Consider the following 27993-nt stretch of genomic DNA (forward strand, 5'->3'; position numbering starts at 1 on the left):
AGTTCCACGGCCAAGTTTATAGCCTTGCAGTTTGCCTCAGCTTTTAATTTAAAAGCAGGCTTCTGCCCTGAAAATTTGGGGTTTTTTCTCTCTGGAATGAGCAGGTCTGTGTGGCAGGTCTGTGTGGCCCTGCGGCGAGGCAGAGCTCCTGCTTCCACAACTCTGGGCGCGTCAGAGAAAGCGCTTGCGACACCCAGGCCCCAATTCCCAGAGGAATTGCAGATCCCAAACGGGGGAACAGGGAACCAGGTTTCGTCAGGAGTGGATTTTCCTGTTGAGCCAGACGGGCGGGATCCCTCCCACTGATGCTTGCCAGATCCACCAGGCAGTTGCTCTCAGGTGTTTCAGGATCCTGGGGAGCCACGCAAGGGAACTGGGTTCTGGAAGCATCAAGACTGAGCCAGGGGTCCTCTGTCTCGCATCTGTGGCGGACAAACAGGTGAGTTGGGGCAGGGGTTGTCGCAGAGAGTGGGGGACAGGGCGTGGAAGGAGATGGGGTTGTGACAGGCCTGGATTCCATCTTTCCCACATGGGAGAGAAAGCTGCGAATGAATTTCTTCCCCTGGCTAAGAAAATCACCGGATCTGGTTTTTTTTATTCTTATTTTTTAGAATTCTAAGGTCTCAAATATATATATATATATAAAATTCATAAATGTACAAGGCAAACAGATACATAAGTAAATAAACCACATGTCTGAAATAGTACAGGAGAGCATCTGGGGGTTTTGAGCTTGATAGAAAAAGCAAGTAAGAGCTCACATTTTGGACTCACAGCTGTCAAGGGAGGCACATAAAAGGAAGTTCTTACAGTGGTACCTCAGGTTAAGTACTTAATTCATTCCGGGGGTCCGTACTTAACCTGAAACTGTTCTTAACCTGAAGCACCACTTTAGCTAATGGGGCCTCCTGCTGCTGCTGCTGCGCCACCGGAGCACGATTTCTGTTCTCATCCTGAAGCAAAGTTCTTAACCTGAAGCACTATTTCTGGGTTAGCGGAGTGTGTAACCTGAAGCGTATGTAACCTGAGGTACCACTGTATTTACACTGCGTATAGTAAGGGCATGAATTCGAGCCATTTCCCCCTTGCCGCACTCCTTTCCCAGGGAAAACCCGCTCTTAGCTCGGAGCAAACGTCAGCCTGGAGAAGACCCAAACTGAGCACTAAAGAGCGGTTTTCCCCAGGAAACAGGGGGTGGGGGGTGGGAAGAGAAATGGGACGTAAGGAAGTATGGATGAACTCTTAAGAGGCGACACAGCAGAAGGTGCATGTCTTTTACTGCTTCTTTTAATTTTTTCCAATTACCCTACGGAACTCCCTGTCACAGGAGAAAGCGATGGCTTCCAACTTGGAATGGCTTTGAAAGTGGATTAACGGAGGCAGATTAGCAGAGACAGAGGCCACTGATGGCTGCTAAGCTCTCCGGCTATATCCAACTCCACGGTCAGAGGCAGTAATGCTTCTGAAAATAATTTTCTTGAAAATACAGGAGGGGAGATTTGCTGTTCCCCTCAGGTCCTGCTTGTGGGATTCTCACTGGGGCGAGTGGTGTTGGGGGATGAGTGTTCAGACCCCTGGGCTCTCACTTGTGGGGTGCCTCAGGGCTCCGTCCTCTCCCCCATGCTTTTTAACATCTATATGAAGCCACTGGGAGAGATCGTCAGGGGGTTTGGGCTGGGTGTTCATCAGTATGCAGATGATACCCAGCTCTACCTCTCTTTCAAGTCAAAACCAGTGAAGGCAGTGAAGGTCCTGTGTGAGTGCCTGGAGGCGGCTGGAGGATGGATTGAGGCTGAATCCTGACAAGACAGGAGGACTGTTTTGGGGGGACAGGGGGCAGACTGGTGTGGAGGACTCCCTTGCCCAGAATGGGGTAACTGTGCCCCTGAAGGACCAGGTGTGCAGCCTGGGAGTCATTTTGGACTCACAGCTGTCTATAGAGGCGCAGGTCAATTCTGTGTCCAGGGCAGCTGTCTAACAGCTCCCTCTGGTACGCAGGCTGAGACCCTACCTGCCCATATAGCACTGGTCTTGAAAGACCTACATTTCAAATTCAAAGTGTTGGTGCTGACCTTTAAAGCCCTAAACGGCCTCGGTCCATATACCTGAAGGAGCGTCTCCACCCCCATCGTCCAGCCTGGACACTGAGGTCCATCTCTGAGGGCCTTCTGGCAGTTCCCTCACTGCAAGAAGTGAAGTTACAGGGAACCAGACAGAGGGCCTTCTTGGTAGTGGCGCCCGCCCCGTGGAACACCCTCCCATCAGATGTCAAGGAAATAAACAACTATCTGACTTTTAGAAGACATCTGAAGGCAGCCCTGTACAGGGCAGTTTTTTTAAAAATGTTTCATTATGTTTTTATATATGTTGGAAGCCACCCAGAGTAGCTGGGGCAACCCAGTCAGATGGGCGGGGTATAAATAATACCATTAATATTATTATTATGGAATAGGATGTCCCTATTTTCAACAGAGAAATGTTGGAGGGTATGCTAACCTACCTCACAGGGTTGTTCTGAGGATAAAATAGGGAGGGGGATAGATTTATATGTGCCACCTTGAATTCCTTGGCTGGGGGAAGTAGGCTATAAATTTAATAAGTACAGTGGTACCTCGGGTTAAGAATTTAATTCATTCTGGAGGTCCGTTCTTAACCTGAAACTGTTCTTAACCTGAAGCACCACTTTGGCTAATGGGGCCTCCTGCTGCTACCGCGCCGCTGCTGCACGATTTCTGTTCTCATCCTGAAGCAAAGTTCTTAACCTGAGGTACTATTTCTGGGTTAGCGGAGTCTGTAACCTGAAGCGTATGTAACCTGAAGCGTATGTAACCCGAGGTACCACAGTACATAAACAATCTCATCCACAAACCATGGGGGTCTTTGTCCCAAATCAGCAGGCCACAAAATACAACCATCTAATTTGCCCCAAGCCTAGCCTAAGTCTTTTTGCCTGTCCTCTGATCATCTGATGTTGTCTGCGCCTTTTCTCGAACCCTTGGCCAGTGGTGGTGTCACAAAAAGCAACAGCTGCCTTGCTCCGTTTCCCTGGTGCTGCAAAAAAAAGCATGTGCTGATTGCATCTGCACAATCACCACAGTGTTGACTTTGATCCTGAGATTGTAAGCTTAGTGGGGCAGGGACCTGTTCTCTTAATCCATTTCGCAGTTGATTGCTTTGTAAGGAAACCGCAAAGCAATTACTAGGACTTCCAAGGAGATTCTCTGTACTTTGGAAAGCTGAGCCGCTATAGAGCAGATCAGGGAAATACCGGTACCTCCTTTTTTGCAGCTGGAGGGCTACACTCACTTCTCCACAACCTTCCGAGGGCCACTTGCCAGCGGCGGGAGGGGCCAGAGACAAAAGTGGGAGGTTTTTATATTTGTGCAGTAGGCTAGCTTTTTCACACTCACACTTCCCTCTATCCAGAGGTGCCGAGTTCTGTGCGGCATGCGGGGGGGCGGAGCTTGTCGAATGCACATGATGTCACACGTATGACACACATGTGTGACATCACACCTGGCGGGAGGAAGCCTTCCTTTGGAAAACTTCAATAACAATTTGTAGAAGGAGGCTGCAAGGCCCTACAGGGCCCTCCACTGCTATGGGGAGGACCTGCGGGGACCGGTCTGGGCCCTCAAGATTGTGGGTGACTCAGGCCCATCTCCACATATTTTGGGGGGGCTGTGCTGACAGCAGCCCCTTAGAGTTCTCTCTCTCTCTCTCTCTCTCTCTCTCTCTTCCAGCCAGGCAAAGCATCCATTCCAACCAAGCCCATACCCTTAAGGGTGTGTGTGTGTGTGTGTGTGTGTGTGTGTGTGTGCCAAGCAGTACCAATGAGGGATCTGACCTTGGAAGGATCCCCCAAAAGAGGAGGGGGATGCAGACGAAGGACCATAGCTCACTGGCAAAGCATCGGCTTTGTATGCAATCCCAGGCATCTCTACGCTGGGCTGGAGAATGAATTATTACGGTCACAGACCAGTTCCGGCTCACTTACAATATCGGGAAAATCATAAAACACAACAGGAATACATTGGATTGCGATTGGGTTTAACAGAGACACTTCCGATATAAGAGCAGTTAAAAATAGACATTAAATCTTGATCACTAAAATATAACCTAAAATTGTCATTTAAAACCGTAATCATTTTGGTAGTACAGCCTGTTCCCTAAGTTGGAAGCTGGAGAAAGACTCCTTTCCTAAGACCCTGGAGAGCTCTTGCCACTCAGGGTGGACGATGCAGAGCTCGCCGGACAAATGATCTCATGGAGCCAATGCAGATTAAAAACTTTTCTGCCACTCTCCTAGCACTGGAACTCACAGTCATCCACTGCAGGTGAACGCTGGCAGATTTTTATTCCCCCCCCCCCAAAAAAAAAGATTTATTAGTTTTCTCTTATAAAACACAGACAAAAACACAAAAGAAAAACATTACATTTGACACAACATAAAAACTTAACAACAGTAAAAACACACAAAATAAAAGAAGAATTTTTTCCTTCTTATTCTTTGGTGTATTTACATGGCTAAAAGACTTCCTCGACACCCTCCAATCTGGATTTCATCATGTCACATATTTAGCAGTTCCCAATTTCCTATTTATAACATCAGTATCTTCTGAACAGGGACACGGGTGGTGCTGTGGGTTAAACCACAGAGCCTAGGACTTGCCAATCAGAAGGTCGGTGGTTCGAATCCCCACGACGGGGTGAGCTCCCGGTTCTCGGTCCCTGCTCCTGCCAACCTAGCAGTTCGAAAGCACGTCAAAGTGCAAGTAGATAAATAGGTGCCGCTCCAGCGGGAAGTTAAATGGCGTTTCCATGCACTGCCCTGGTTCGCCAAAAGCAGCTTAGTCATGCTGGCCACATGACCCGGAAGCTGTACGCCAGCTCCCTCGGCCAATAAAACGAGATGAGCGCCGCAACCCCAGAGTCGGTCACGACTGGACCTAATGGTCAGGGGTCCCTTTACCTTTACAGAGTTGGTGATGCCAGGTGACGCTGACCATATTGAGCACAATTAGAATCTTGCTTGTGGGTTTCCCAGAAGTGGCTTGGCCACTGTGAAAACAGGATGCTGGACTAGACGGGCCCTTGGCCTGATCCTGCAGACTCTTCCTAGGTTCTTATATTTAGCTACTGTCACTCTTGGAGAACTGAGCTGAAGCCCGAGGGGTGGGAGAAACTTGGAAGATCAAAAGAGACAGGTTGGTCCACCTGCATGTTCTTACATCTACAGATTCAGCCTTCAGAGCGGCAGAACACAGAACTAATAGTCCTGTTTAGGGAGGTTTTTAATGTTTAATACTGTATTGTGTTTTAATATTTGGTTGGGAGTCGCCCAGAGTGCCTGGGGAAACCCAGCCAGATGGGCGAGGTATAAATAAAAAAATAATTCTTCTTCTTCTTCTTCTTCTTCTTGCACTTTCCCATAGTTATTCCAATCCGCTTTGAACCCCATACCCTCCAACATTTCTCTGATGAAAATAGGGACATCCTATTCAATAATAATAATAATAATAATAATAATAATAATAATAATAATAGGCAGGGTATGAATAATAATAAAATTATTATTATTATTGTTGTTGTTGTTGTTATTACCCTGCCCATCTGACTGGGTTGCCCCAGCCACTCTGGGTGGCTTCCAACATATATAAAAACAGAATTAAACATTAAAAAGTGAGACACTTCCCTACACAGGGATGCCTCCAGATGTCTTCTAAAGGTTCTATAGTTACTTATCTCCTTGGCTCGGGGTTCGCATATCTCCATACCCTCCAATCTTTCTCTGATGAAAATAGGGGTGTGCTAAGGAGAAGCGGGACATTCTGGGATCAGAATCAGAAACCGGGACGGCGTCTGTAAATCCAGGACTGTCTCTGGCAAATAGGGACACTTGGAGGGTCTGCAGGGCCGGCCCACTCACGAGGCAAGGGGCAGCGACTGCCTCTGGAGGCAGGTACCACCAGGGCAGCAGATCCTGACGTTGATCTTTCCTCCCTGCTTGCTCCTGTTGCAGATCTTCCCTAACCCCTTCTTTGCTGGTGGGGAAGGAGGCTGTTATTTTGGGGGTCCACCTCAGGTGGCAAATTGTCTTGGGCCAGCCCTGTTCGCACCTGCAGACTGCCTGGGGAAAATATTCTCCCAGCCACCCTCTCCCTCTCATCCTCCTACGCCAGCCACACCTTAGGGCCTCCTTGGCCCATCCCAACAGACACAGACGTGTTTGTTTTTGTCTAATGCTGCAGCAACTTGCCCTCCAGTCGGAGCGGTTGCCATCTTGTTTCAACTGGTCCTGCTCCTCTGCCTTTTAATGGACGCCTGGCAGACAGAAACCAAACCAGAGAAGCTCTTCCTCATCCTCATCACTTCCTTTTATGTGCTCTGATGTCCGTCAGATAAGAACTGGCGATGAGGCTCAGGCGCTTGCCGCATCTGATTTAAATCCCTTCTTTACAAAAAAAAAAAGGCAAAAAAGCATGGGCACCATATATTTGAATAACATCGTTTTCCCTTCCCTGCAAAGACTGTTTTGTTAATGGAAAAAATCTGAGGGCTCCCTTGGACAAAAACAAAGACACCAACCAGGATAACTTGGAACAAAACAGGAGCCTGTAGGCTTGGCCTTTATTGGAGACTGTCGCGACAGGACTCCCACCCGCAACAAGAGGAAGCAAAATGGAAGTCCAGAACAAAAGAAGACCCCAACTTTTATTAGTTACTAATCCCCCAAACTACACCCCTAAGACTACATCACAAAAAGGAGGGGCTGAGGGAGGAGTTGTGGTGATAACCTGAGTGTCTTGTCACCTGGCTGGTTCCCCCTTTCCCCCTCCCCATGAGTCATTTCCAGGTGACAGAGGGGAGTTTGCAGTTTCCTGCCCCCTGAGGGAAGATCTGATCATTGTCCTTTGTTCCAGTCCATGTTGAATCCACTCCCATATGCAAGTTCTTTGTGATCTTGATGGTCTTCTGTCTAGGACCATCAGGGTTGGCATAGCAACTGGGCAGGGCCTCCTGTGTATGTGCTGGTATGCTGAAGGGATTATGGCTGCCCTGTATCAAACCTTCCCCATTTTCAAAACACAAAAAAAATCCTTCCAGTAGCACCTTAAAGACCAACTAAGTTAGTTCTTGGTATGAGCTTTCGTGTGCATGCACACTTCTTCAGATACAGATACACTTCTTCAGATACAGACTTCTTCAGATATGTGTATCTGAGGAAGTGTGCATGCACACGAAAGCTCATACCAAGAACTAACTTAGTTGGTCTTTAAGGTGCTGCTGGAAGGTTTTGGTTTTTTTTTCGTTTTGATTATGGCAGACCAACACGGCTACCTATCTGTAACTTCCCCATTTTGTAGTCCTTCATGGAGTAAAATAAAAGTGGAAGAGTGCAGATCTGATGTATGGTTGATTTTCTATGAATTTATAACAGAAGCGTAGCGTATGTAGTGTGTGAAGTTTGAACAAACTGAATGATGGGGGCGGGGGGGTTCCCGCGGCAGTTTATATCTCACAGAGCTCCATTTCCCAGCACCCTTCACAAACTACAGCTCCCAGGATTCTCTGGGGGGAAATCATGTGTTTTAATGTGTTTTAGATGGACCCTGTGTGCAGCCGCACATTGCTGCACATCAGTCAAGGTGGTTTGCCTGATCCAAGCAGAGAAATGCCTCTAACCCAGATTCCTGTTTCCAACAGGGGACAGCCAAAGTACCTCTGGAAAACAAATGCTGAATGCTCTCATGCTATGCTGATTCTTTCTCTCTCTCTCTCTCTCTTTTTTAAAAAAGCATTTTTCCTTCCTAATGTGCATGAATGTTAAAGGGAGCACGAGTATTCAGCTTAAAAGGAACAACAAGCTGTCAAATTGAAACGTTTGGGACCTCTGCTGGCAAGCAGTGAGTTAACAGTTGCGCAGCACGCGATGGCCAAAAAGGGGTGGGTTTATGCAAATATCGCACCAATGGCCATCGAGCTGACCTGACAGACGGCTGAGAAATGGATAAAATCAACAGAATCCACTATTTTTGAGATTAAACTGCCCATCAAAAGGCTGGTGCGTTGGGCAACAGAAGCAGAAACGTTGCCAGAGCGTGTTTTGTGGAACTGGAAACGGTGCTGATTCCGTGGGGGGCGGTGAGCGCTTTGCAGTACCAGGTGGTCCCCGACAGCTCAAAAGGCATCGGGAAAGGAGACCCGCTTAATTTTTGCACAGCTCGGTATCGCTTCTCGGCCTTTTGGCTAAGATCAAGTGTAGTATCTGTTCTTATCAGTTTAATATCTGATATGTCCTCTATTTGAGGACTATATATTAAATGGATTTTTGGAGCTGGGAGATGGAATAGGGGCTTGCTCCGTCCACTCCATGCATCGACCTGGTATTGCAGTACCTCCAGGAACGGTGCACCTCCCTCTGGGGGGAATATTACTGGTGCAAAAGAGAGATCAAAACAAGTCTAACGTTTTTGTAGCGTTATATAATGATAGCGGGTGGTCCTGAGCCTAGGGCTTCCCGATCAGTTGCTGGTCCCTGCTCCTGCCGACCCAGCAGTTCGAAAGTACCTCAAAGTGCAATTAGATAAATAGGTACCGCTCTGTATGCCGGCTCCCACAGTAAAGCGAGATGAGCGCCGCAACACCAGTCGGTCACAACTGGACCTAATGGTCAGGGGTCCCTTTACCTTTATAGTGGAAGCAGTGGAATACTACGTTCCTTCCACTACATACATGCAAACTCATTCAGCAGTAAGGGTGTTTCATGTTCTCCCTAAACATTGTACAGTGGTACCTTGGGTTACATACGCTTCAGGTTACACACTCCGCTGGCCCAGAAATAGTGCTTCAGGTTAAGAACTTTGTTTCAGGATGAGAACAGAAATCGTGCTCCGGTGGCGCGGCAGCAGCGGGAGGCCCCATTAGCTAAAGTGGTGCTTCGGGTTAAGAACAGTTTGAGGTTAAGTACGGACCTCTGGAACGAATTAAGTACTTAACCCGAGTTACCACTGTATGGAACATTTTGCTGTTATTCCTCGTCTTATTCGATTCCACAGAGCCTAGGGCTTGCCGATCAGAAGGTCAGCGGTTCGAATCCCCACAATGGGGTGAGCTCCCGTTGTTCGGTCCCAGCTCCTGCCAACCTAGCAGTTTGAAAGCAACCAGTGCAAGTAGATAAATAGGTACTGCTCTGGCAGGAAGGTAAATGGCGTTTCCGTGCACTGCTCTGGTTTCGCCAGAAGCGACTTAGTCATGCTGGCCACATGACCCGGAAAAACTGTCTGTGGACAAACGTCGGCTCTCTCGGCCAGTAAAGCGAGATAAGCGCCACAACCCCAGAGTCATCTGCGACTGGACTTAACGGTCAGGGGTCCCTTTACCTTTACCACTTTCTGAAACAACACGAGAAGCAAACCACACCCGTCCTTCCAAATCCACATTTGGCTCAATTTTGCAATTCATCTCTCCGACCAACGTTCTCAAAAATGCAGAGATCGGTGCCTAAAAATGAGTATGTTGTTTCAAATGACAGAAAGAGATGCGTTATAGTAGGAGAAATTGCTTGCAGAAATATCAAAACTTCCTTAAAAATGTGTTTCTTAGAAGTCACTGAAATGTGTGTGTGTGTGGTGGACTAAACTGCTGTTTAATTTTCATGAGGATTTTAAAGAATAGAAAATTGGAAAGTTTCTGCAGGAATGAGGAGAACCAAAATTGAGATGGATAAAATGAGAAAAAGAAATGGACGGATCCTTCTGTCTGTCCTCACAAGGGAAGTGTGCAGATGACTGGTCCAGCCCCTCGATTGGCTCTGCCCCGTCTCCCAGATCTCGATCTGCCAGTCACGCAGAAGGAATTTGAGTCAGTTTGCATTTAAAGGCAAACCTCCCTCATTCGTTCTTTCTGAAACCAGTAGATGAAACTTTAAGGTCTTTCAAAATTCTCTCCTGCATTTCGCAATGAGCTTTTCCAGCCCAGTGACGTTGAACAAAATGCATACATTAGGATAAAATGTGCATCAAAATGCATATAATTGCAAAAACCATGTACCCAAATGCAAGATATTAGGGGACCTGGATTGGAAGCAGTAGATTAGGAAATAATTTTTTTGCATAGAATTGTGAAAAATGCCTGCTAAAATGCTAATTAATTCTCATGAGATCTCTCCCCCCCCCCTTTAAGTAATAATCACAAACTGATAAGGAACTTAAAAACAGAACTTAAGACTGGAAAAATGAGATGGGCAGACACTGAAATGGATGAAGCCACCTGACTCTTTTTGCACTTTGCACATGCCCATGGAAGTCTTGTTGGACAAAACACAGCTGAAAACACAGCTGGAGGGAGAGCTGGCTAGCCATGAGGTTATCAATGATGAGCCTTGAAATCATGACTGAACACCCCCCCTTCCCTCTCCCCTTTATTTTTGTTTCAGGACCATCTTTCCCAACAGCAACGTTTACTGCATCTGGCTGTGAAACCATGTGGAAAGGGGCTGTTGTTTGCTCCCTGCTTCTCCAGCTGACGGTTGCTGTGACAGGTGAGCGACATTCGACCGAAGGTTTACGATTACAAAGAAGCCTGGCCTTACCAACCAAGAGACTTGCCTCCAGAAGATGTGCCAGTCACCTCCCCCCTGCCCCGTTTGAGGTCTAAGTAGAGCATCCACACCCAGAGGCAGTCTACCTGTGGTGACAAAAGGTGTTGCTCAGTCATTGTGGTGCTGGATGGCAAAGGGGAGGCTGTCCGATGGAGGCTGAATATTGCAGAAGCAAGATGGGTCATTGGCTACCGAGTTGTTTTCTTAACAAAAAAGATCAACTCCCCACGCCCCACTTCCCAGAAAGGAAAAATTGGGAATAATCAGGGAGGAAGGATGTGGGCACTGCAAAGAATTGCAGGTATGAGGAGCACTGATTATCCCACAATGAACACCCTTTTAGAAGCACTTTGGGTTCTGGAAATATAATCCAAGACTCAGCCACCATTGGCCATTCTTTAGCTTTCTAACTATACCAGCTCTCTGTGCTTGTCATCACTTCACTTCCACTCTCCCAACTGCGGCATCACAGACCAATGAGGTGGCCCGGATGTTTCCTCCTGTCAGGGAAAAGCCATTCCTATTATGGTTGTTCCTCTGACACTTGCTCGGACCACCCACCCACTGCCTCTTGTCATGCTGCAGTTCATAGCGCCACCTGTCTGTGGTCAAGCCAACTGCAGTGTGATTACATGCTTACATTTTTATTATATGCACAGAAATAAATTGCAATTGTTCTAGAGCATACGGCTTTGTGTGGCTACTGATTCGGCAAAACTTCCTGCTGAAATAAGGCCTCCTCAACCCCTTTCTGTCTTACCTCTCCGCTTCCCAGAAATGGAACAACAAAAAAGCCAGATTTTTCCTTCCTTTCCCCAGGAGGCCGTCCATGTTCTGCCAGGAATTTTGGGCATGGCTCGTTGGTGTGTGAATGTGGGGCTAACTACTGTGACACCTTGGAGCCTGTCTCCCTCCTTCCTCTGGGTTCCTACGTCAAGTATGAAAGCAACAAAGCCGGGTCGCGTGTGGAGCGCAGTGAAGGAGTCCTGCACAATGACGCTCCAGGAAAAGGTGGGTTTGTCTACTTTTTTAGATCTACCTCCAAGGAGTCTTCCTCTCTCTATATATATCCTAACCTTTCTCCAATAAAATTAAGCTTGCACACTCCATTTTAACCTCACGACGACCCTGTGAGGTAGGTAGGACTGAGATATGGTGGCTGGAGAAGGGAAGGTTAAGGGGAGACTTCAGATACCCGAAGGGCTGATGCACTGAAGGAAGTATAACTTCCTAAGGGCATTACTTGTATTACAGTGGAGCTGCCTGCCATGGGGTGAGGGGGTGGGATCTTCTTCTCCAGAGTCATTCTGACAAGACAGAAGTTCTGTTCTTGGGGGCCAGGGGGCGGGCTGGTGTGGGGGATTCCCTGGTCCTGAATGGGGTAACTGTGTCCCTGAAGGACCAGCCTGGGAGTCATTTTGGAATCACAGCTGTCCATGGAGGCGCAGGTCAATTCTGTATCCAGGGCAGCTGTCTACCAGCTCCATCTGGTATGCAGGATGAGACCATACCTGCCTGCAGACTGTCTCGCCAGAGTGGTTCATGCTCTGGTTATCTCCCGCTTGGACTACTGCAATGCGCTCTACGCGGGGCTACCTTTGAAGGCGAACCGGAAACTGCAATTAATCCAGGATGCAGCAGCTAGACTGGTGACTGGGGGCGGCCGCCGAGACCACATAACACCGGTCCTGAAAGACCTACATTGGCTCCCAGTACGTTTCCAAGCACAATTCAAAGTGTTGGTGCTGACCTTTAAAGCCCTAAACGGCCTCGGTCCTGTATACCTGAAGGAACGTCTCCACCCCCATCGTTTAGCCCGGACACTGAGATCCAGCGCCGAGGGCCTTCTGGCGGTTCCCTCATTGCGAGAAGTGAGGTTACATGGAACCAGACAGAGGGCCTTCTCGGTAGTGGCGCCCACCCTGTGGAACGCCCTCCCATCAGATGTGAAGGAAATAAGCAGCTATCCTATTTTTAAAAGACATCTGAAGGCAGCCCTGTTTAGGGAAGTTTTTAATATTTAATGCTGTATTGTTTTTAACACTTGATTGGAAGCCGGCCAGAGTGGCTGGGGAAACTCAGCCAGATGGGCAGGGTATAAATAATAACAAATTTTTAAAAATTGAAGAAGTGGCAGGATGATTATGTCTCAGGGGGTACCCTGGTTGAATCCCACATTGCAGATCCTGCAATGAGAAAGGGTTAGACCAGGCTTTCTCAACCTCGTCCCTCCAGATGTTTTGAGACTACAATTCCCATCATCCCTGACCACTGTTCCTGCTAGCTAGGGATCATGGGAGTTGTAGGCCAAAAACATCTGGAAGGCCGAGGTTGAGGAAGCCTGGATTAGGCAAAATGATCATCAGGGACTCTTCCAGCTCTGTCATTCTATGACTGGTCCAAAGTGCCTCAAGCCACATCTGCACCTAAAGACTCCTGGAAAGTACAGTTTGTTAAGGTGCTGAAAGTAGTTAGGAAACCCCCTATTTCCCCCACAAAGCCCAAATTCCCAAAGTTCCTCTGGAAGAGAGAGAGATTTTTAAAGCACTCTGAGAATGGCTGCTTTCTCATCATGTTGTAGTTTGCAGCAGCACCTGTCTGTGGCCAAGGGAACTGCAGCCTGATGACATTCTTACATTTTTATTATACGTATAGAAATCGTTGCAATTATTACAGAGCATTTACTTGAAGTCTAAAGTGATAAAAGAGTGCTTTAAATGTCTGGTGTGGGTGTGGTCTCAGTGACAGCATTGTAGCAGAGAAGAGATGTGAGCCTAGGTTCCCCCAAATCTTATTGATGAGGCCAAGCTTTCGAGAGTTGTTGGGAGTACTGGTAGTACATTCAATCAATTTTTTATTATATATAGCCAAAAGCCTTTACAATTGATGACAGAGAACAAAAGGAAACTTCCATCTAAAATCATACACGTAACCTGTAGCAGTTTACAACATAAACAAAAAAAGAAATTTACAACTTTAAGACTTAAGATTTGAGTGAATTCACATAGCTGGAATTCACATTCGTGACTGCCAGCTCAAATATGGCTACCTGGTGTGTAATATATAGGTGTTTATCTGCAAGGAGCTCTGCTGTCACTTGCTGTGCGGCTACTGCTAGTCTACATTAGGAGAAATGCACACTAAAATGCTGGTGTATTTTCGTGGGGGCTTTAAAAAATTTTTTTTAGAAATAGCACAGGAAATTTGAGGTAAATAATAATAATTTGGAGTAGAAATGATATGCGGCTGAAAAGAAAATTTAAGGAACCAGGGCGGGGTAGGGAAGGAAGTCAAAGGGATTCAGAGAATCCCTTTTTGTGGATTTGATATTCTTTTTGTGCATATTTTTCTTTGTGGTTGTTGTTGCATTTGCTGTTGTTTGTTTGTTATTTTTGTTAAATTTTGAAAATTTAATCAAAGTAACTAAATAAATAAATGACTGACTGACTGATGTGGAAATGTAGAATTTAAGACTGGAAAAATAAGAAAGAGGGAAAACTGCAGTGGACAGATTTAGTCCATCCCTACTCTAAAGTAGTTGCATCCGATAGGAATAAGCAAGCAGTGCTGTGCAATCTAAGCCACCTTCCTTCTTCCTTCACTATAGAAACCCTCACTCTGAAGATCAAGACATCCCAGAAATATCAAAAAATCAAGGGCTTTGGTGGGGCCTTGACAGATTCGGCGGCCATCAATATCCTGGCGCTTTCTCCAAAGGCTCAGACAAATCTCCTCAAATCCTATTTCTCAGAACAAGGTAAGTTGCCAAGAGGTGGGTAGCAGCAGCTGGGTTGCCAACTTACTCCACTGGTTCTGCTCCTTTGCTATTCCAGTGGGTGGGGGGGGGGGGAGAAAGCTCTGCCCCATCTAATATCTGCATGCCATCCTGGTGTGGAAGGCAGAAGAGCAAAAACGTTGGCGATCCTGAAGGAAACTGACAAGTCCCAGAGTTGGTGTAACAGTCCAAACCCAGGCATAGGCAAACTCGGCCCTCCAGATGTTTTGGGACTACAACTCCCATCATCCCTAGCTAAAAGGACCAAAACATCTGGAGGGCCGAGTTTGCCTATGCCTGGTCCAAACCTTCTTCACAGGGAACTCTGGGAACGGTAGTTCTGCGATGAAAACAGGGGCCTCCTCCTGTGAACTCTCAGCAAAAACTACAATTCCCAGAATCCTCTGGGGGAAGTGGTGTTCAAAGTGGCAGGATGCTGATTCAAACGTACAGTAGCAGATGGAGCCTGAGAATGGGGAAATGAGAAACTGCAATGGACAGATTCATCCTTTACTACCCTAATGAAATATACTCGGAGTCGAGAATGGATTTCATGCTCTTTATTCAGCTCATAGTGGTGAGGAGGAATGGAAGTTCCCCCAGAATGTCTGCTTTATATACATTATTTACACAATGGGCCCCTCGTGATTGGCTAATTCTGGGATTCTCCTGTAGGCCAATCTGGTTGCGGATTCACTTTCACCTGGAGCTGAATTGAGTGGCTCTTGTAGACCAATCAGACTGCTGCATTCTGGACCCTATTGTTCTAGGACCAATCAGACTGCTGCATTCTGGACCCTATTGTTCTAGGACCAATCAGACTGCTGCATTCTGGACCCTATTGTTCTAGGACCAATCAGACTGCTGCCCTTTGGATCCTATTCAACTCAGTACATAACACCTAAGCAGTTATGCTCAGTCCTCACTGGTCTTTTCCCACCGGCTTCTTCCCCTGCCCCTCATCCTCCCACAATATATATATATATTTTTTAAAACTGCTGCAAACCATGGGGCTCCCTGCAAGCTTCTTGATACTGCCATCTTGTGTCTGGAAGGGTCCATTGCACTAGGGTTTTCTTCCTTTCCTTTCCTTATACAGTGGTGCCTCGCAAGACGAAATGAATTCGTTCCGCGAGTTTTTTCGTCTTGCGATTTTTTCGTCTTGCGAAGCACGGTTTCGGAAAAGTTTTGGAAAAGCTTCAAAAATCGCCAAAGTCTTCAAAAACCTCAAAAAAGGCTACCACACCGCGTTCTATGAGTTGCTCCTCGGAGTCAAGTCGCAACTGTATTAACGGTGTTAAGAAAAAGGAAACAAACTTGCAAGACGTTTTCGTCTTGCGAAGCAAGCCCATAGGGAAATTCGTCTTGCGAAGCAACTCAAAAAAACCAAAAACCCCTTCGTCTTGCGAGTTTTTCGTCTTGCGAGGCATTCGTCTTGCGAGGTACCACTGTACATAAAAATCACACGTGACCCCACAGGGCAGCCCCATATGATGTCCTTGGCAAGGATGTTGCATAACTCCCAGGAAAGATTTGCCTCATTTCCCCGCCAGCTTGTGGTGCAATTGCTGTCTAACACTGTTTAACTCGCTCCCTAATTCATTCTAACTCACTAACTACCCTAATGCTCAAACTTGAGTTTCACCCTTTCTCAATCTGTCTATCTAGGTCGGAATCTGTTCTCTCTCTCTCCTATCTATATTTGGACCCAAACTATTTTCTTTGTTGTTTTAAACTGATTTAAAATATTATAGTTTTACACAGTGCTTTTTTCTGAGGGGACACAGGGGCACACATACCCCCAAACATTTTGTGAATCTTTGTGCTTTTGTCCATTTACTGCATTTATTTTCCCGATTTGAACTATAAAATGGTGATTTTCTTGAGTCAAAATGAGAGTACCCCTAAACATTTTTTTAAAGGAAAAAAAGCACTGGTTTTACATCATTGTGACCTTCCTTAGGACCCCACGGTGCAGGGCAGGAAAGAAATTGAACGAGTAATAATAGCCACTCATCGCCTCCAAAGATCCAACAGAATTTGTTAGGCGTGTGGGTTCCAAATCAGACTTTGTCCAATTTACACATTAATTTGTGGATCAGGTGAACTCACTTTGAAATGTGGAAGAACCCCCCCCCCTAAATAATTTTCCTCAGTGAGTCCTATTCCTGAGAGTAACCCTGCTGTGTCTGCCTTTGGCTCCACTTTCTCCAAGGGATCGAATACACCTTGGTCCGCGTCCCCATGGCCAGCTGCGATTTCTCCGTGAGACTCTATACGTACGACGATTCGGAGGACGACTTTGAGCTGAAAAACTTCAGCCTGACGGAGGAAGACACCAAAATGAAGGTGAAGGGGTTCGCCGATCCCCAGGATAAAGATTTAGGCCCATTCCCAGGGGAGAAAGTGGATTCGGTTTGCTTTTCAATGTAAACCCGTTTCCTTTGTGCTTAGGGCAGGGGTCGGCAACCCACGGCTCCGGAGCCGCATGTGGCTCTTTTACACCTTTGCCGCGGCTCCGGGGCGGATACTAGCGAGGGGAGGAGGCGCATTGTGTGCCCCAACACTCCCCACTGTGGCGGGCACTGTACTGACTGTGACGTCGCATGGGGGCGGTGCGTGCGTTAGTCACGCACCGTCCCGATGTCACCTTCCCACCCACCCGCCCGCTACATTGTAAGGGGCATGTACGCTGGTCACTGCATTGAAAGGGGGCGTGTACGCTGGTCACTGTTTTGAAGGGGAGTGAAGAACACACACACACAAAAAGGTAACTTGTTAATTTAACGTTTATTTCTATGAGGAGGAGTAATTCTGAGGGGTCAAACAAAGAAATAATAAAAAGTGACAAAAAAGTTATTTTTATAATGACGAGTTTTGCGGCTCCCAGTTTTTTTTTCTTCGGAAACAGGTCCAAGTGGCTCTTTTTGTCTTAAAGGTTGCAGACCCCTGGCTTAGGGGGACCAGCTTGACTGACTAAGAAACCTTAGCCCAAGACTCTCAGGCTCCACTTTGAACCCCGAATGCCATATTATAAGATAAAAGAGAAATGTCCGTAGCTCACTGGTAGAGTATCTGGTCTCAGGTTCAATCCCCAGCACCTCCAGAATGTCCCCTAAAATTCTGGAGAGCTGCTGCCAGTCAGTGTAGACATTACCAAGCTATTTTATTTAGTTATTATTGTATAGCTGGACGGACCAAGGGACTAATGCTCTGACAATAGCAGCATCCTCTACTCTTCCAGCAGTATTGTTGAACTGCAGCCCCCTTCACCCCTGACTATTGAGCCAATACTGGCTGTGGATGATAGGAGTTGTAGTCCGGCGATAGCTGGAGAGACACAGTCTGACCTCCCCTGCTTGGCCAGCTCTGTTGCCTTTACAGCAGATCCTAAGGACTGAACCGCAGATATTTTGGTCCACTGATCTGGAGATGAGCGGACCTGCTATCCTTCAGAATATTATTGGACTCCAAAGCCCATCATCCACATCCAGTACTGGCCAATAGTTAGGGACGATTGGAGCTGCAGTTCTTGGCCTCCAGCTCTCACCATCCCCATCAGCCAGCATGGCCAATGGTTAGGAATGGTGACAGCCCAACAAGAGCTGGGGGCCACCAGAGGAACCTGGGAAATGTGCCAGGAGCTTGTCCTACACTCGAGTAGGACCCTGGCAGAGACACATGCCTGACTGGCATGTTCTCTCCCTCCTGGTCATTTGTTCGGGAGCTTCAAAAGCTTTCTTCAGCCCGAACATCACAGCGACCGATGCCAACAGACACCGGCACACTTAGGGATCTGCAGAGTCTGCACAGTTCGTGTGACAGACTTCAGCAACTCAGCGTTTTGGCTAATCTACTTTATTTACATATCAACACACGCAGAGCACTGCAACATGGCTCCCTCTCTCTCTAGCATCAGACAGCAAAGAGAAACAGAACAAAGGACAATAGTCCCATTTCACGGAACACAGTCATAGCTGTCAACTTTTCCCTTTTCTTGCGAGGAATCCTATTCGGAATAAGGGAATTTCCCTTTAAAAAAGGGAAACGTTGACAGCTATGAACACAGTAACACAAACATCCTGTCCCTTCTCACTCTGTGGAGTCAAAACATATACCGTCATGTGATAGACAAGAATCCCATGACTGCAATCACAGAGCAGGAATTCTAACAAAATGTTCTCTCTGGCCACCGTGTGAGAGCAGTGAAATCACTGAGACACAACACAGGTGTTGGGTGAAATCAGGCCAAATCTTTATGGATGACCAACGATGTTCCACATCCCCTCCCCAGATCCCAATCCTTCAGCAAGCGCAAGCGGTGGCCAAGAAGCCACTTGCCCTCTACGCCAGCCCTTGGACCTCCCCAGTGTGGATGAAGACCAACGGGGCCATGACAGGCCGAGGGACCCTCAAGGGGAAGCCGGGAGACAGATATCACAAGGCCTGGGCCAACTATTTCATCAGGTAACGACACCGACCACCAACGTCGTTTGGTTCCATTTTATTTGACGGCTGACCAGTTTGCGACGGCCGCAGAGTAATAAAGTTGTTAGGCACACAAACAAAGCACACAGCTAGTGCAGCAAAGGCTCCTGGGAGATGTGATAGGAATATTGAGGTCTTAAAAGGTAAAGGGACCCCTGACCATTAGGTCCAGTCGTGACCGACTCTGGGGTTGTGGCGCTCATCTCGCTTTGTTGGCCGAGGGAGCCGGCGTACAGCTTCCGGGTCATGTGGCCAGCATGACTAAGCCACTTCTGGCGAACCAGAGCAGCGCACGGAAACGCCGTTTATCTTCCTGCCAGAGCGGCACCTATTTATCTACTTGCACTTTGGCGTGCTTTCGAACTGCTAGGTTGTCAGGAGTGGGGACCGAGCAATGGGAGCTCACCCCGTCATGGGGATTTGAACCGCTGACCTTCTGATCGGCAAGTCCTAGGCTCTGTGGTTTAACCCACAGCGCCACCCGCGTCTCTTTTGAGGTCTTAGATATATGTTAAATGTTCATAAGTGTACCAACCAAGCACGGACATAGATCAGCACAGGAAGACCGACCTGACACCATTTTGATTCCCAAACTGACCAAATGTTTTCCCTGCAAGGAGGGAGGGGGGTCAGGGAGCCTTCCCATTGTCTCAGGAATTGAGTAATCAGCATTTTAATAGGCGACAGACTATCAGGAAAGGCAATCAGATAACCTGGCAAACAGGAAAAACAACATCCAAATTTCTGTTTTAGACCGCCTTTTCTGTGATGTAGGTATGATGTTTCTGAGGCTGGTCTTGATCTACAGGGTGGCAATTTCAGAAGTCTATATAAGGCCTTGCACGCCATTGTTCTGGGCTCCTCCTCCCTCCTGCGTGTGGTGAGGACCCTGTTGCAACAGATCAATAAAGATCAGGCTTACTAGCTGCTTTGCTTCTCAATATTCTCTGGTTGGCCTCTGTTATTTTCTCCTACCAATAGGGAACCTACGTAAGGACTCTATATGAGCTCCTGGATACCCCATAAAGGAAAAGGGCAGATTTTTTGTTTACAACAGAGGAAAACGGTGGAGATGCGAGGAGACAATTCAGCTCCAAGGGGGCTTCTTCTTCTTCCTCAGGGGAGAAAAAGAATATCGTAGAGCTGAGAAAGGTTGAGAAATCATCAAGGAAAAAGAGTGACTTCACTAGGAAGAAAGGTTGCAGCATTTGGGACCTTTTCTCTTAGAGAAAAGGCGGGATGAGATGAAATGGTGGATGTCTATAAAAGTTATGTTCAGCCGACAGAAAGCGGATAGACAAAATTATTGCATCCCTCTCATAAAACCAGCAGACATTCCATGAAGCTGAAAACGGGAAGATTCTGGATGGACAAAAAAGTTTAGATTCTTAAAAGAAAAATCTCAGGAAGTAATCTGAGGGGGAAATATCCTCAGTGACATCTTGGCCCTGCTAACCTTTGCTGCCATTTCCCTCTGCAGGTTCTTAGACGAATACGCCAAGTATAACTTGACTTTCTGGGCTGTGACGGCCGGGAACGAGCCAACGGCTGGCGACATCATCTTTTACCCCTTCCAGTGCCTGGGCTTCTCCCCTGAGCACCAACGCGACTTCATCGCCCAAGATCTGGGTCCTGCCTTGGCCAACAGCTCCTACAAAGGCATTGAGCTGATCATTCTGGATGACCAGAGGATGATGCTCCCTTACTGGGCCGAAGTGGTGAGTGGGCCGCCCTGGACTGGTGGAATCCAAACCCCAGGGGCTCTGTTTTCCTATTTCTTTTGCTAAAGGCGCTGGAGCTGAGGCCACGCTGGCACCAAGCATTTAAAGCCCCAGGAGGCCGTTTGGACAATCATGGCTTTGCCCAAAGTATCCCGTGAGTCCAAAGCAATAAATTGTTGTTGTTGTTGTTATATGATACAAATAACCCAGGAAGGACCAGGATAAATATCTATCCAGTTTGGAAACCCAGCCAGATGGGCGGGGTATAAATAACAAATTATTATTATTATTATTATTATTATTATTATTATTATTATTATTATTTTATTACTATTGGAACAGCGGGTGGCGCTGTGGGTTAAACCACAGAGCCTAGGACTTGCCAATCAGAAGGTCGGCGGTTCGAATCCCCGCGACGAGGTGAGCTCCCGTTGCTCGGTCCCTGCTCCTGCCAACCTAGCAGTTTGAAAGCACGTCAAAGTGCAAGTAGATAAATAGGTACCACTCCGGCGGGAAGGTAAATGGAGTTTCTGTGTGCTGCTCTGGTTCGCCAGAAGCGGCTTAGTCATGCTGGCCACATGACCCGGAAGCTGTACGCTGGCTCCCTCGGCTAATAAACCCTAGAGTCGTCTGCGACTGGACCTAATGGTCAGGGGTCCCTTTACCTTTTACTGCTGCTTAAAAGGACCTTCTAAAGCAGAGGTTGGATGTCCATCTGTCATTTAGCTGTAATTCCTGCATTGCGGGGGTTGGACTAGATGACTAGATGGCGGGAAGGTAAACAGCGTTTCCGTGCGCTGTTCTGGTTCGCCAGAAGCGGCTTAGTCATGCTGGCCACATGACCCGGAAGCTGTACGCCGGCTCCCTCGGCCAAAAAAGCGAGATGAGCGCTGCAACCCCAGAGTCGGCCACGACTGGACCTAATGGTCCGGGGTCCCTTTACCTTTACCTTATTATTATTTCCTCCCAATCAGAGCAGCTGGAGGAAGGACTGATTGCTCTGGCCTGATTGCCTCAAGGGGAGTGGGGTACACAGGTTACCCACATCTGTGGGGAGCAATTGCCAAATTCCCTTCTTCATAACCCAGGACAAGGAATTAGACTTCTCTTCCCACCCCTCATTGCTACCTTACAGAGTCTCAAATGTGCACATCCTTAAGATAAGGCCCACTGAAAGCAGCTAGCCTTGAGTTTGCTTTGGGGATTTGTAGCTCTCATCTTCACTCTCCTCCATGAGGTCTAGAAGCATGCCGGTGGGGGGTAGAAAGGCCAAAAATAGAATATGAAGCTGTTAAGAGCTCTGTGAGCTTGACAATTCTGTTTTTATTATCCCTTATTATCTAGGTTCTCAAGGACCCCGTGGCGGCCAGTTACATCAATGGGATAGGCATCCACTGGTATTTGGATTTCCTGGCCCCCATCGACTTGACTCTCTCTATCACTCACCACCTTTTCCCCAAGTATTACCTCATCTCCACTGAAGCCTCTACAGGATCGTATTTTTGGGAGCCCCGTGTGGTGCTGGGGGAGTGGGACCGCGGCAGCAAATACAGCCACAGTATTCTTGCGGTAGGAGCGCGAGCTGCAATGACTTTTTTTTTAAAGAAAAGTTTAGTAGAATTTCAGAGCCTGACATTTGTTTGTTTGTTTGAACAAAATATATACCGTATTTTTCACTCTATAGGACGCACCGGACCATAGGAGGGGGAGAACAGGGGAGAAAAATCTCCCCCTCTCTGCTCAGCGCCCCTTCAGCGAAGTGGTAGGAGAAACGGAGCCCCTTCCATTTCTTCTTCCGCCTCGCTGAAGGGGCGCTGCGCAGAGGGAAAACTGTGCAGCGCCTCTCCAGCGAAGCGAAGTCTGGAGAGCGAGAGGGATCGGTGTGCACCAACCCCTCTCGCTCTCCAGGCTTCAGGCGGCTATCTGCAAGCCATCGGAGCGCAGCGGGAACTCCTGCTGTGCTCCGAAGGCTTGCGGATAGCTGCCTGAAGCCCCCGGAGCGCAGTGGGAGTTCGCGCTGTGCTCCGGAGGCTTCAGCGAAAGCAATGCGAAGCCTCCAGAGCGCAGGGGGAGCGCTCCCTCTGCGCTTCGGAGGCTTCTCGTTGCTATCGCTGAAGCCAAGGAGCCTGCATTCGCTCCATAGGACACACACACATTTCCCCTTCATTTTTGGAGGGGGGAAAGTGCGTCCTATAGAGCGAAAAATATGGTATATACCAATATATATATCAACTTGAAGGAAACCTCTCCTCAGTTAACGAAAAATACCAAATGAAATATGAAAGCATTAGATTAAAAAACCCAGTGAAAAATGAGTACAGGCAGCAACTGTTTTAGGCACGTCTGGTATGTTCGCAGTGACTGCCCATTGTGCCGCTCGGACGTGATCCAAAAACATCACAAAAAGGGGTGGAATGGGGTGTTTTCAGGCTTTCTCGACAGGTGTTCAGATTGTAGGTGATTTCATGTATGTGCGCCGATGTCTCGGAACGTAACCCCTGCACAAATCGGTCACTGCCTGCATTTTAAAATATCCAGAAGATCATGAAAACCACCTAAAAAGAACTCAAACACCTGTAAACTTCTATGTGTCCGGGTTTGCCTAGACAAAGACGTTTTCAGCCGGCGCCCGAAAGACTATGGTGAAGGTGCCTGCCAATTGGCAGTCAATTGGCAGGGAGTTCCAAGGTTTAGTGTCCTTGAATTCTACTCAATATTGATCCAGAGCGGATTCCCAAAACATAGATCAGAGGCAATTGTATTTAATCCAGCAGAGCTTTACTGCTACTGAAGGCAATTGAGCATAATGGTCACAGATCCAATACATTCAGGATTGGCGCTGTTCATAAGAAATCTAGTTGCAGCAGACTTAGCTTAAAATTACAATAACTTATAAAAAGTCTAAACCTTGACACTATAGCATACTATGAACAGAACACCACACCGGAAGGAAAGGAGATAGAAAGAGAAAGTCAAAGCCTGGCTCCTTCTGGTCTATTTTTATAGTCAGCATGAGCTTGACAGAAAGAGATGAGAGAACCAATTTAAGCCATCTGTACTCAGCTTCTCTGAAGGAATAACCCAAATATCCGGACCTTCTGCTTGTTTCTTTCACACGGAGAAGCTTCCAGAACCCTCTTGAATTAAGTAGAATAGGAAAGCTCTCTACACATCAGATCAATACTTTCTAAGAAATGCAAACTGACATTTAGAACACTAAAATATCGGTTTTTTACAACTGCTTAGGAATTCCCTCCCGTTAAATATTAGGCTCCATCTCTATTGTCTTCGTGGTTCCTCCTAAAGACCTTTCAAGGAGACTTTTCAGTAGAGATACGAATCCAAGTCTGCTTCTGCATTAGAATTGCTCTGAAGATGTTTTAAAGATTTCTTGAATCTCCAATTGTTTTATCCTTACTTGTTTGCTGCCCTCAAGTAACTTTGGGAGGAAAGGAAAGGCAAAAAATTGAATTAATGCGTAAATTAAGCCTATTAAGAGGCATGTATGATTATGATGTATTGGTTTCCTTCCTTAGTTTGAAAAGTACTTCTATTGCAGCCGGCGCATACAATCTGATCAACCTAGCGGTACATAAGAAATGTGAAATAAATAAGATTAATAAACGAATCAAGTGTTCTTCTCCGCCTTCCTGCAGAATCTCAATAATTACGTCACAGGCTGGACGGACTGGAACCTTGTCCTGGACATGGAAGGCGGCCCCAACTGGAGCAAAAATTATGTTGACAGTCCTGTCATTGTAGACGCGGCCAACGATGTGTTTTACAAACAGCCCATGTTTTATCACATGGCACACTTCAGGTGAGACGGCGGGACCCTCCACAAGTCCCCAAAGCAGGTGGCCCCCGGGCCAACCACATTGAGTCCTAAAATGGGGAGGCCCTGTGGGTGGCGCCGCCTCAGGCTACGGTCTGCTGGGATTTGATGACAGGGCCTTCTCGGTGGTGGCTCCTTGTTTGTGGAACACCCTCCCTGGTGACATGCGCCTGTCCCTCATGCTGTCGGGTTGCAGGGAGATTTTTTTTTTTTAATGCTCCATTCACCCAGGAATCAGATGGCTGATAGATGTGGGCCAAGGCAAGGGTGAAATTAAAAACCATGAGGGAATGTGGTTGCTCCAGAGGGTGGCAACCTGAGAACGTAGCCTTCTCTGCAGTGGCTCCCTGTTTGTGGAATGCTCTCCCCGGGGAAGTTCGCCTTCATTATACACCTTTAGGCGCCAGGCAAAAATGTTCCATTTTAACCAGGCCTTTCGCTGACCTGATCGACATCCTGTACCCTTTTAAAATGCGGCTCTTTTTTTGGGGGGGGGGTGTTACCAGGTAATTGTTTTTACTTTGATTTTATATACTGTGATCTTTGATGTGAACCAACCTGAGACCTCCGGGTATAGGGCAGTATATAAATTCAATAAATAAATATAAATAAACGTTTTAGATGTGGTAAGTATGTTTTTGGAAGCCCCCCCCCCCCCAAATCATCATTATTTTAAACCATAATGTTTTTAAATATTTTATATTTGCTGCCCTGGGCTCCTCTGAGAGGAAGGTTACGGGATACAAATTTAATAAACAAGCAAACAGATAAACACTCTCAGGCCCAGCCCCCCCCAAACCCTATCACGATAACCCCCTTGGTTGTGTTGAGGTGGGACTACTACACCCTCACTCTGCAGCAGCAGGGCTGGTCTTGGGCTACTTAGGTAAAGGTAAAGGTACCCCTGCCCGTACGGGCCAGTCTTGACAGACTCTAGGGTTGGGCGCCCATCTCACTTAAGAGGCCGGGGGCCAGCGCTGTCCGGAGACACTTCCGGGTCACGTGGCCAGCGTGACATCACTGCTCTGGCGAGCCGGAGCCGCACACAGAAACGCTGTTTACCTTCCCGCTAGTAAGCGGTCCCTATTTATCTACTTGCACCCGGGGGTGCTTTCGAACTGCTAGGTTGGCAGGCGCTGGGACCGAGCAGCGGGAGCGCACCCCGCCGCGGGGATTTGAACCGCCGACCTTTCGATCGGCAAGCCCTAGGCGCTGAGGCTTTTACCCACAGCGCCACCCGCGTCCCTTGGGCTACTTAGATCTAACCATATTCTCCTTTCCTCCTGCTTCTTTGATATGCTACTGCAGCAAGTTCCTCCCGGAGGGAACCCAGAGGATTGAGATTCAGAGGAGCAAGTGGACCGACCTGGAATATTCAGCCTTCCTGCGTCCAGATGGCTCGGCGGCCGTTGTTGTCTTGAACAGGTGAGTGGGAGCCAGGTGGCCTCCGTGGTGCCGCTGAACGGCTGTCAGAAGAAAATAAGACGAAAAGTTGCAGGAACCTTTTCTCCAACGTCTTTCTCTTCTCTGCCTTGACTCCGCTGCCCGGCCGTTGAGCTCGTTTCGGTTGTCCTTTTCTCGTGGGCCGAGGAAGATTTCCTGGGATTTCTCCCAGGGTGCCCTCCAGAACTATTCCTGGCCAGTGCCAGATTTACGTATAAGCTAAACAAGCTATAGCTTAGGGCCCCACTCTCGGGGGGGGGGGGGGCCGTGTCCAAAAATGTAAAGGGGAATAAACTGGAAGTACATTTCCAAAACATAAGATAAAAAACAAATAGAATAAAACCTACATACAGTTAGAGCTTAATAATTATTTCACTATTAATATACTTCTAAATTGTATTTCACTATTAATATACTTCTTAATTGTATTTCACTATTAATATGCTTCTTAATTGTATTTCAGTTCAACAATTGCTTTGCTAAAATACACATTTTGTTATGTGCAAATGGCTTTAGATACCTGTTAAAAGGTAAAGGGTAAAGGGACCCTGATGATTAGGTCCAGTCGTGACCGACTCTGGGGTTGCGGCGCTCATCTCGCTTTACTGGCCGAGGGAGCCGGCATACAGCTTCCAGGTCATGTGGCCAGCATGACTAAGCCACTTCTGGCGAACCAGAGCAGCGCATGGAAACGCCATTTACCTTCCCGCCGGAGTGGTACCTATTTATCTATTTGCACTTTGAGGTGCTTTCGAACTGCTAGGTTGGCAGGAGCAGGGACCGAGAACCGGGAGCTCACCCCGTCGTGGGGATTCGAACCGCCGACCTTCTGATCAGCAAGTCCTAGGCTCTGTGGTTTAACCCACAGCGCCACCTGTGTCCCTTAGATACCTATTAGGTCCATAAATGACCATATAGCATATATTCAACACGAAAAAACAGTGACAATTTGTTGTTGACAAAGGACAACTGGACATAGAAAGGGCCGCATTACCTTCAGTAGCTTAGGGCCTCATCAAACCTAAATCCGGCCCTGTTCCTGGCCCAGATTTCCCCCTCGGCACATCGCCTGCCTGTCTTTCTAAATCGTTTCCTGTCTCGCCCTCTTCCTCAGGTCCCACAAGGACGTCCCGTTTGTCATCTCCGACCCTGGCGTGGGCCACATCGAGGCCGTGTCGACTGCCGACTCCATCCAGACCTACATCTGGGAGCGGCCCAAGGAGGCGTCGGCAGAACCCCCCGCTCAGCAATAAATGTTCTACGCCCGTGAGATGGGTTGGCGTTAGCAGGGAGAAGGGGAGATCAGGATGCGATTGCTGCAGGAGTCCTGGGGATGGGTCTGCCTGCTCTGCGGGAAGGCCTGTATGAACCAGGAACTGAACGGGGTGTTTTCTCTGCAACTGGTGTTGGATAGCTTTAACGCTCTCGGTTTCATCCAGAGAGCAGGGGTCAGCAAACTTTTTCAGCAGGGGGCCGGTCCACTGTCTCTCAGACCTTATGGAGGGCCAAACTATATTTTGGGGGTGGGGGGAATGAATGAATTCCTGTGCCCCACAAATAACCCAGAGATGCATTTTAAATAAAAGGACACATTCTGCTCATGTAAAAACACGCTGATTCCCGGACTGTCCATGGGCCGGATTTAGAAGGCGATTGGGCTGGATCCGGCCCCCGGGCCTTAGTTTGCCTACCCGTGTGTTAACATTACTGGACCCAAGCTAGCCATGCCCATTACTTCCAGCGGGTCTACTCTGAGGAGGACTAGCATCGGCTGCATAAGAATGCCGTAAGATCTTTGAGCCGAACGACGTTGCCGATCGACAGCTCCCATCCATGAGTGCGGCTGGTGGAAGATGGATTTGAAGCATGTTTCTGTTTCCCAGCTCCCAGCAGCCCCAGCAAGCATGCCCAAGGGATGATGGGAGTTGTAGTTCAGCAACGTCTCAAAACCCTGCCCTGGCTATAAAACGCCGAGTTTAATAATACGCCTCTCCTTGCTATTTGAGTTGCCATTCGTTCCATAGAGGGCTTTACCATGCCCACCTCACAGGGCTGATCGCTTCCTCCTATCTCAGATGTTTTCGTACAATAAACCAGTTTTTTCTTCTTTTTCTAGAAACCCACCTGC

The 27993-nt window shown here is 47.7% G+C and overlaps 1 protein-coding gene and 1 non-coding gene across 3 annotated transcripts; both read left to right on the plus strand.

Annotated features, from left to right (window-relative positions):
* The first annotated feature begins 211 nt into the window (after positions 1-211).
* LOC114586991 (lysosomal acid glucosylceramidase-like) lies at positions 212-27991 on the plus strand. 2 transcript variants are annotated; one of them, XM_028710873.2, is made up of 11 exons: positions 212-439; positions 10439-10543; positions 11423-11614; positions 14211-14360; positions 16594-16727; positions 18673-18845; positions 20347-20584; positions 21932-22156; positions 24244-24407; positions 25731-25847; positions 26980-27991. In XM_028710873.2, the coding sequence occupies exons 2-11, from the start codon at positions 10486-10488 to the stop codon at positions 27116-27118; spliced, it is 1590 nt and encodes a 529-aa protein (XP_028566706.1). In that variant the 5' UTR covers positions 212-439; positions 10439-10485; the 3' UTR covers positions 27119-27991. The 2 variants fall into 2 exon arrangements, with proteins under 2 accessions (XP_028566706.1, XP_028566705.2); XM_028710872.2 differs by lacking the exon at positions 212-439 and adding an exon at positions 8562-9514.
* Positions 8231-8421, plus strand: LOC114587241 (U2 spliceosomal RNA). The gene has a single exon (XR_003704248.2). It is a non-coding gene; the product is annotated as a U2 spliceosomal RNA (small nuclear RNA).
* Positions 27992-27993: the final 2 nt, after the last annotated feature.

This window comes from Podarcis muralis, chromosome 16 (assembly GCF_964188315.1).
Source record: "Podarcis muralis chromosome 16, rPodMur119.hap1.1, whole genome shotgun sequence".
In the NCBI taxonomy this organism is placed as follows: domain Eukaryota; kingdom Metazoa; phylum Chordata; class Lepidosauria; order Squamata; family Lacertidae; genus Podarcis; species Podarcis muralis.

Excerpts from the sequence above, each read along its gene's own strand:
- LOC114586991 (XM_028710872.2), top strand. Across the intron at positions 10,544-11,422 it reads GCTGACGGTTGCTGTGACAG|GAGGCCGTCCATGTTCTGCC; the intron begins GTGAGCGACATT and ends TCCTTTCCCCAG. Across the intron at positions 22,157-24,243 it reads ACAGCCACAGTATTCTTGCG|AATCTCAATAATTACGTCAC; the intron begins GTAGGAGCGCGA and ends GCCTTCCTGCAG.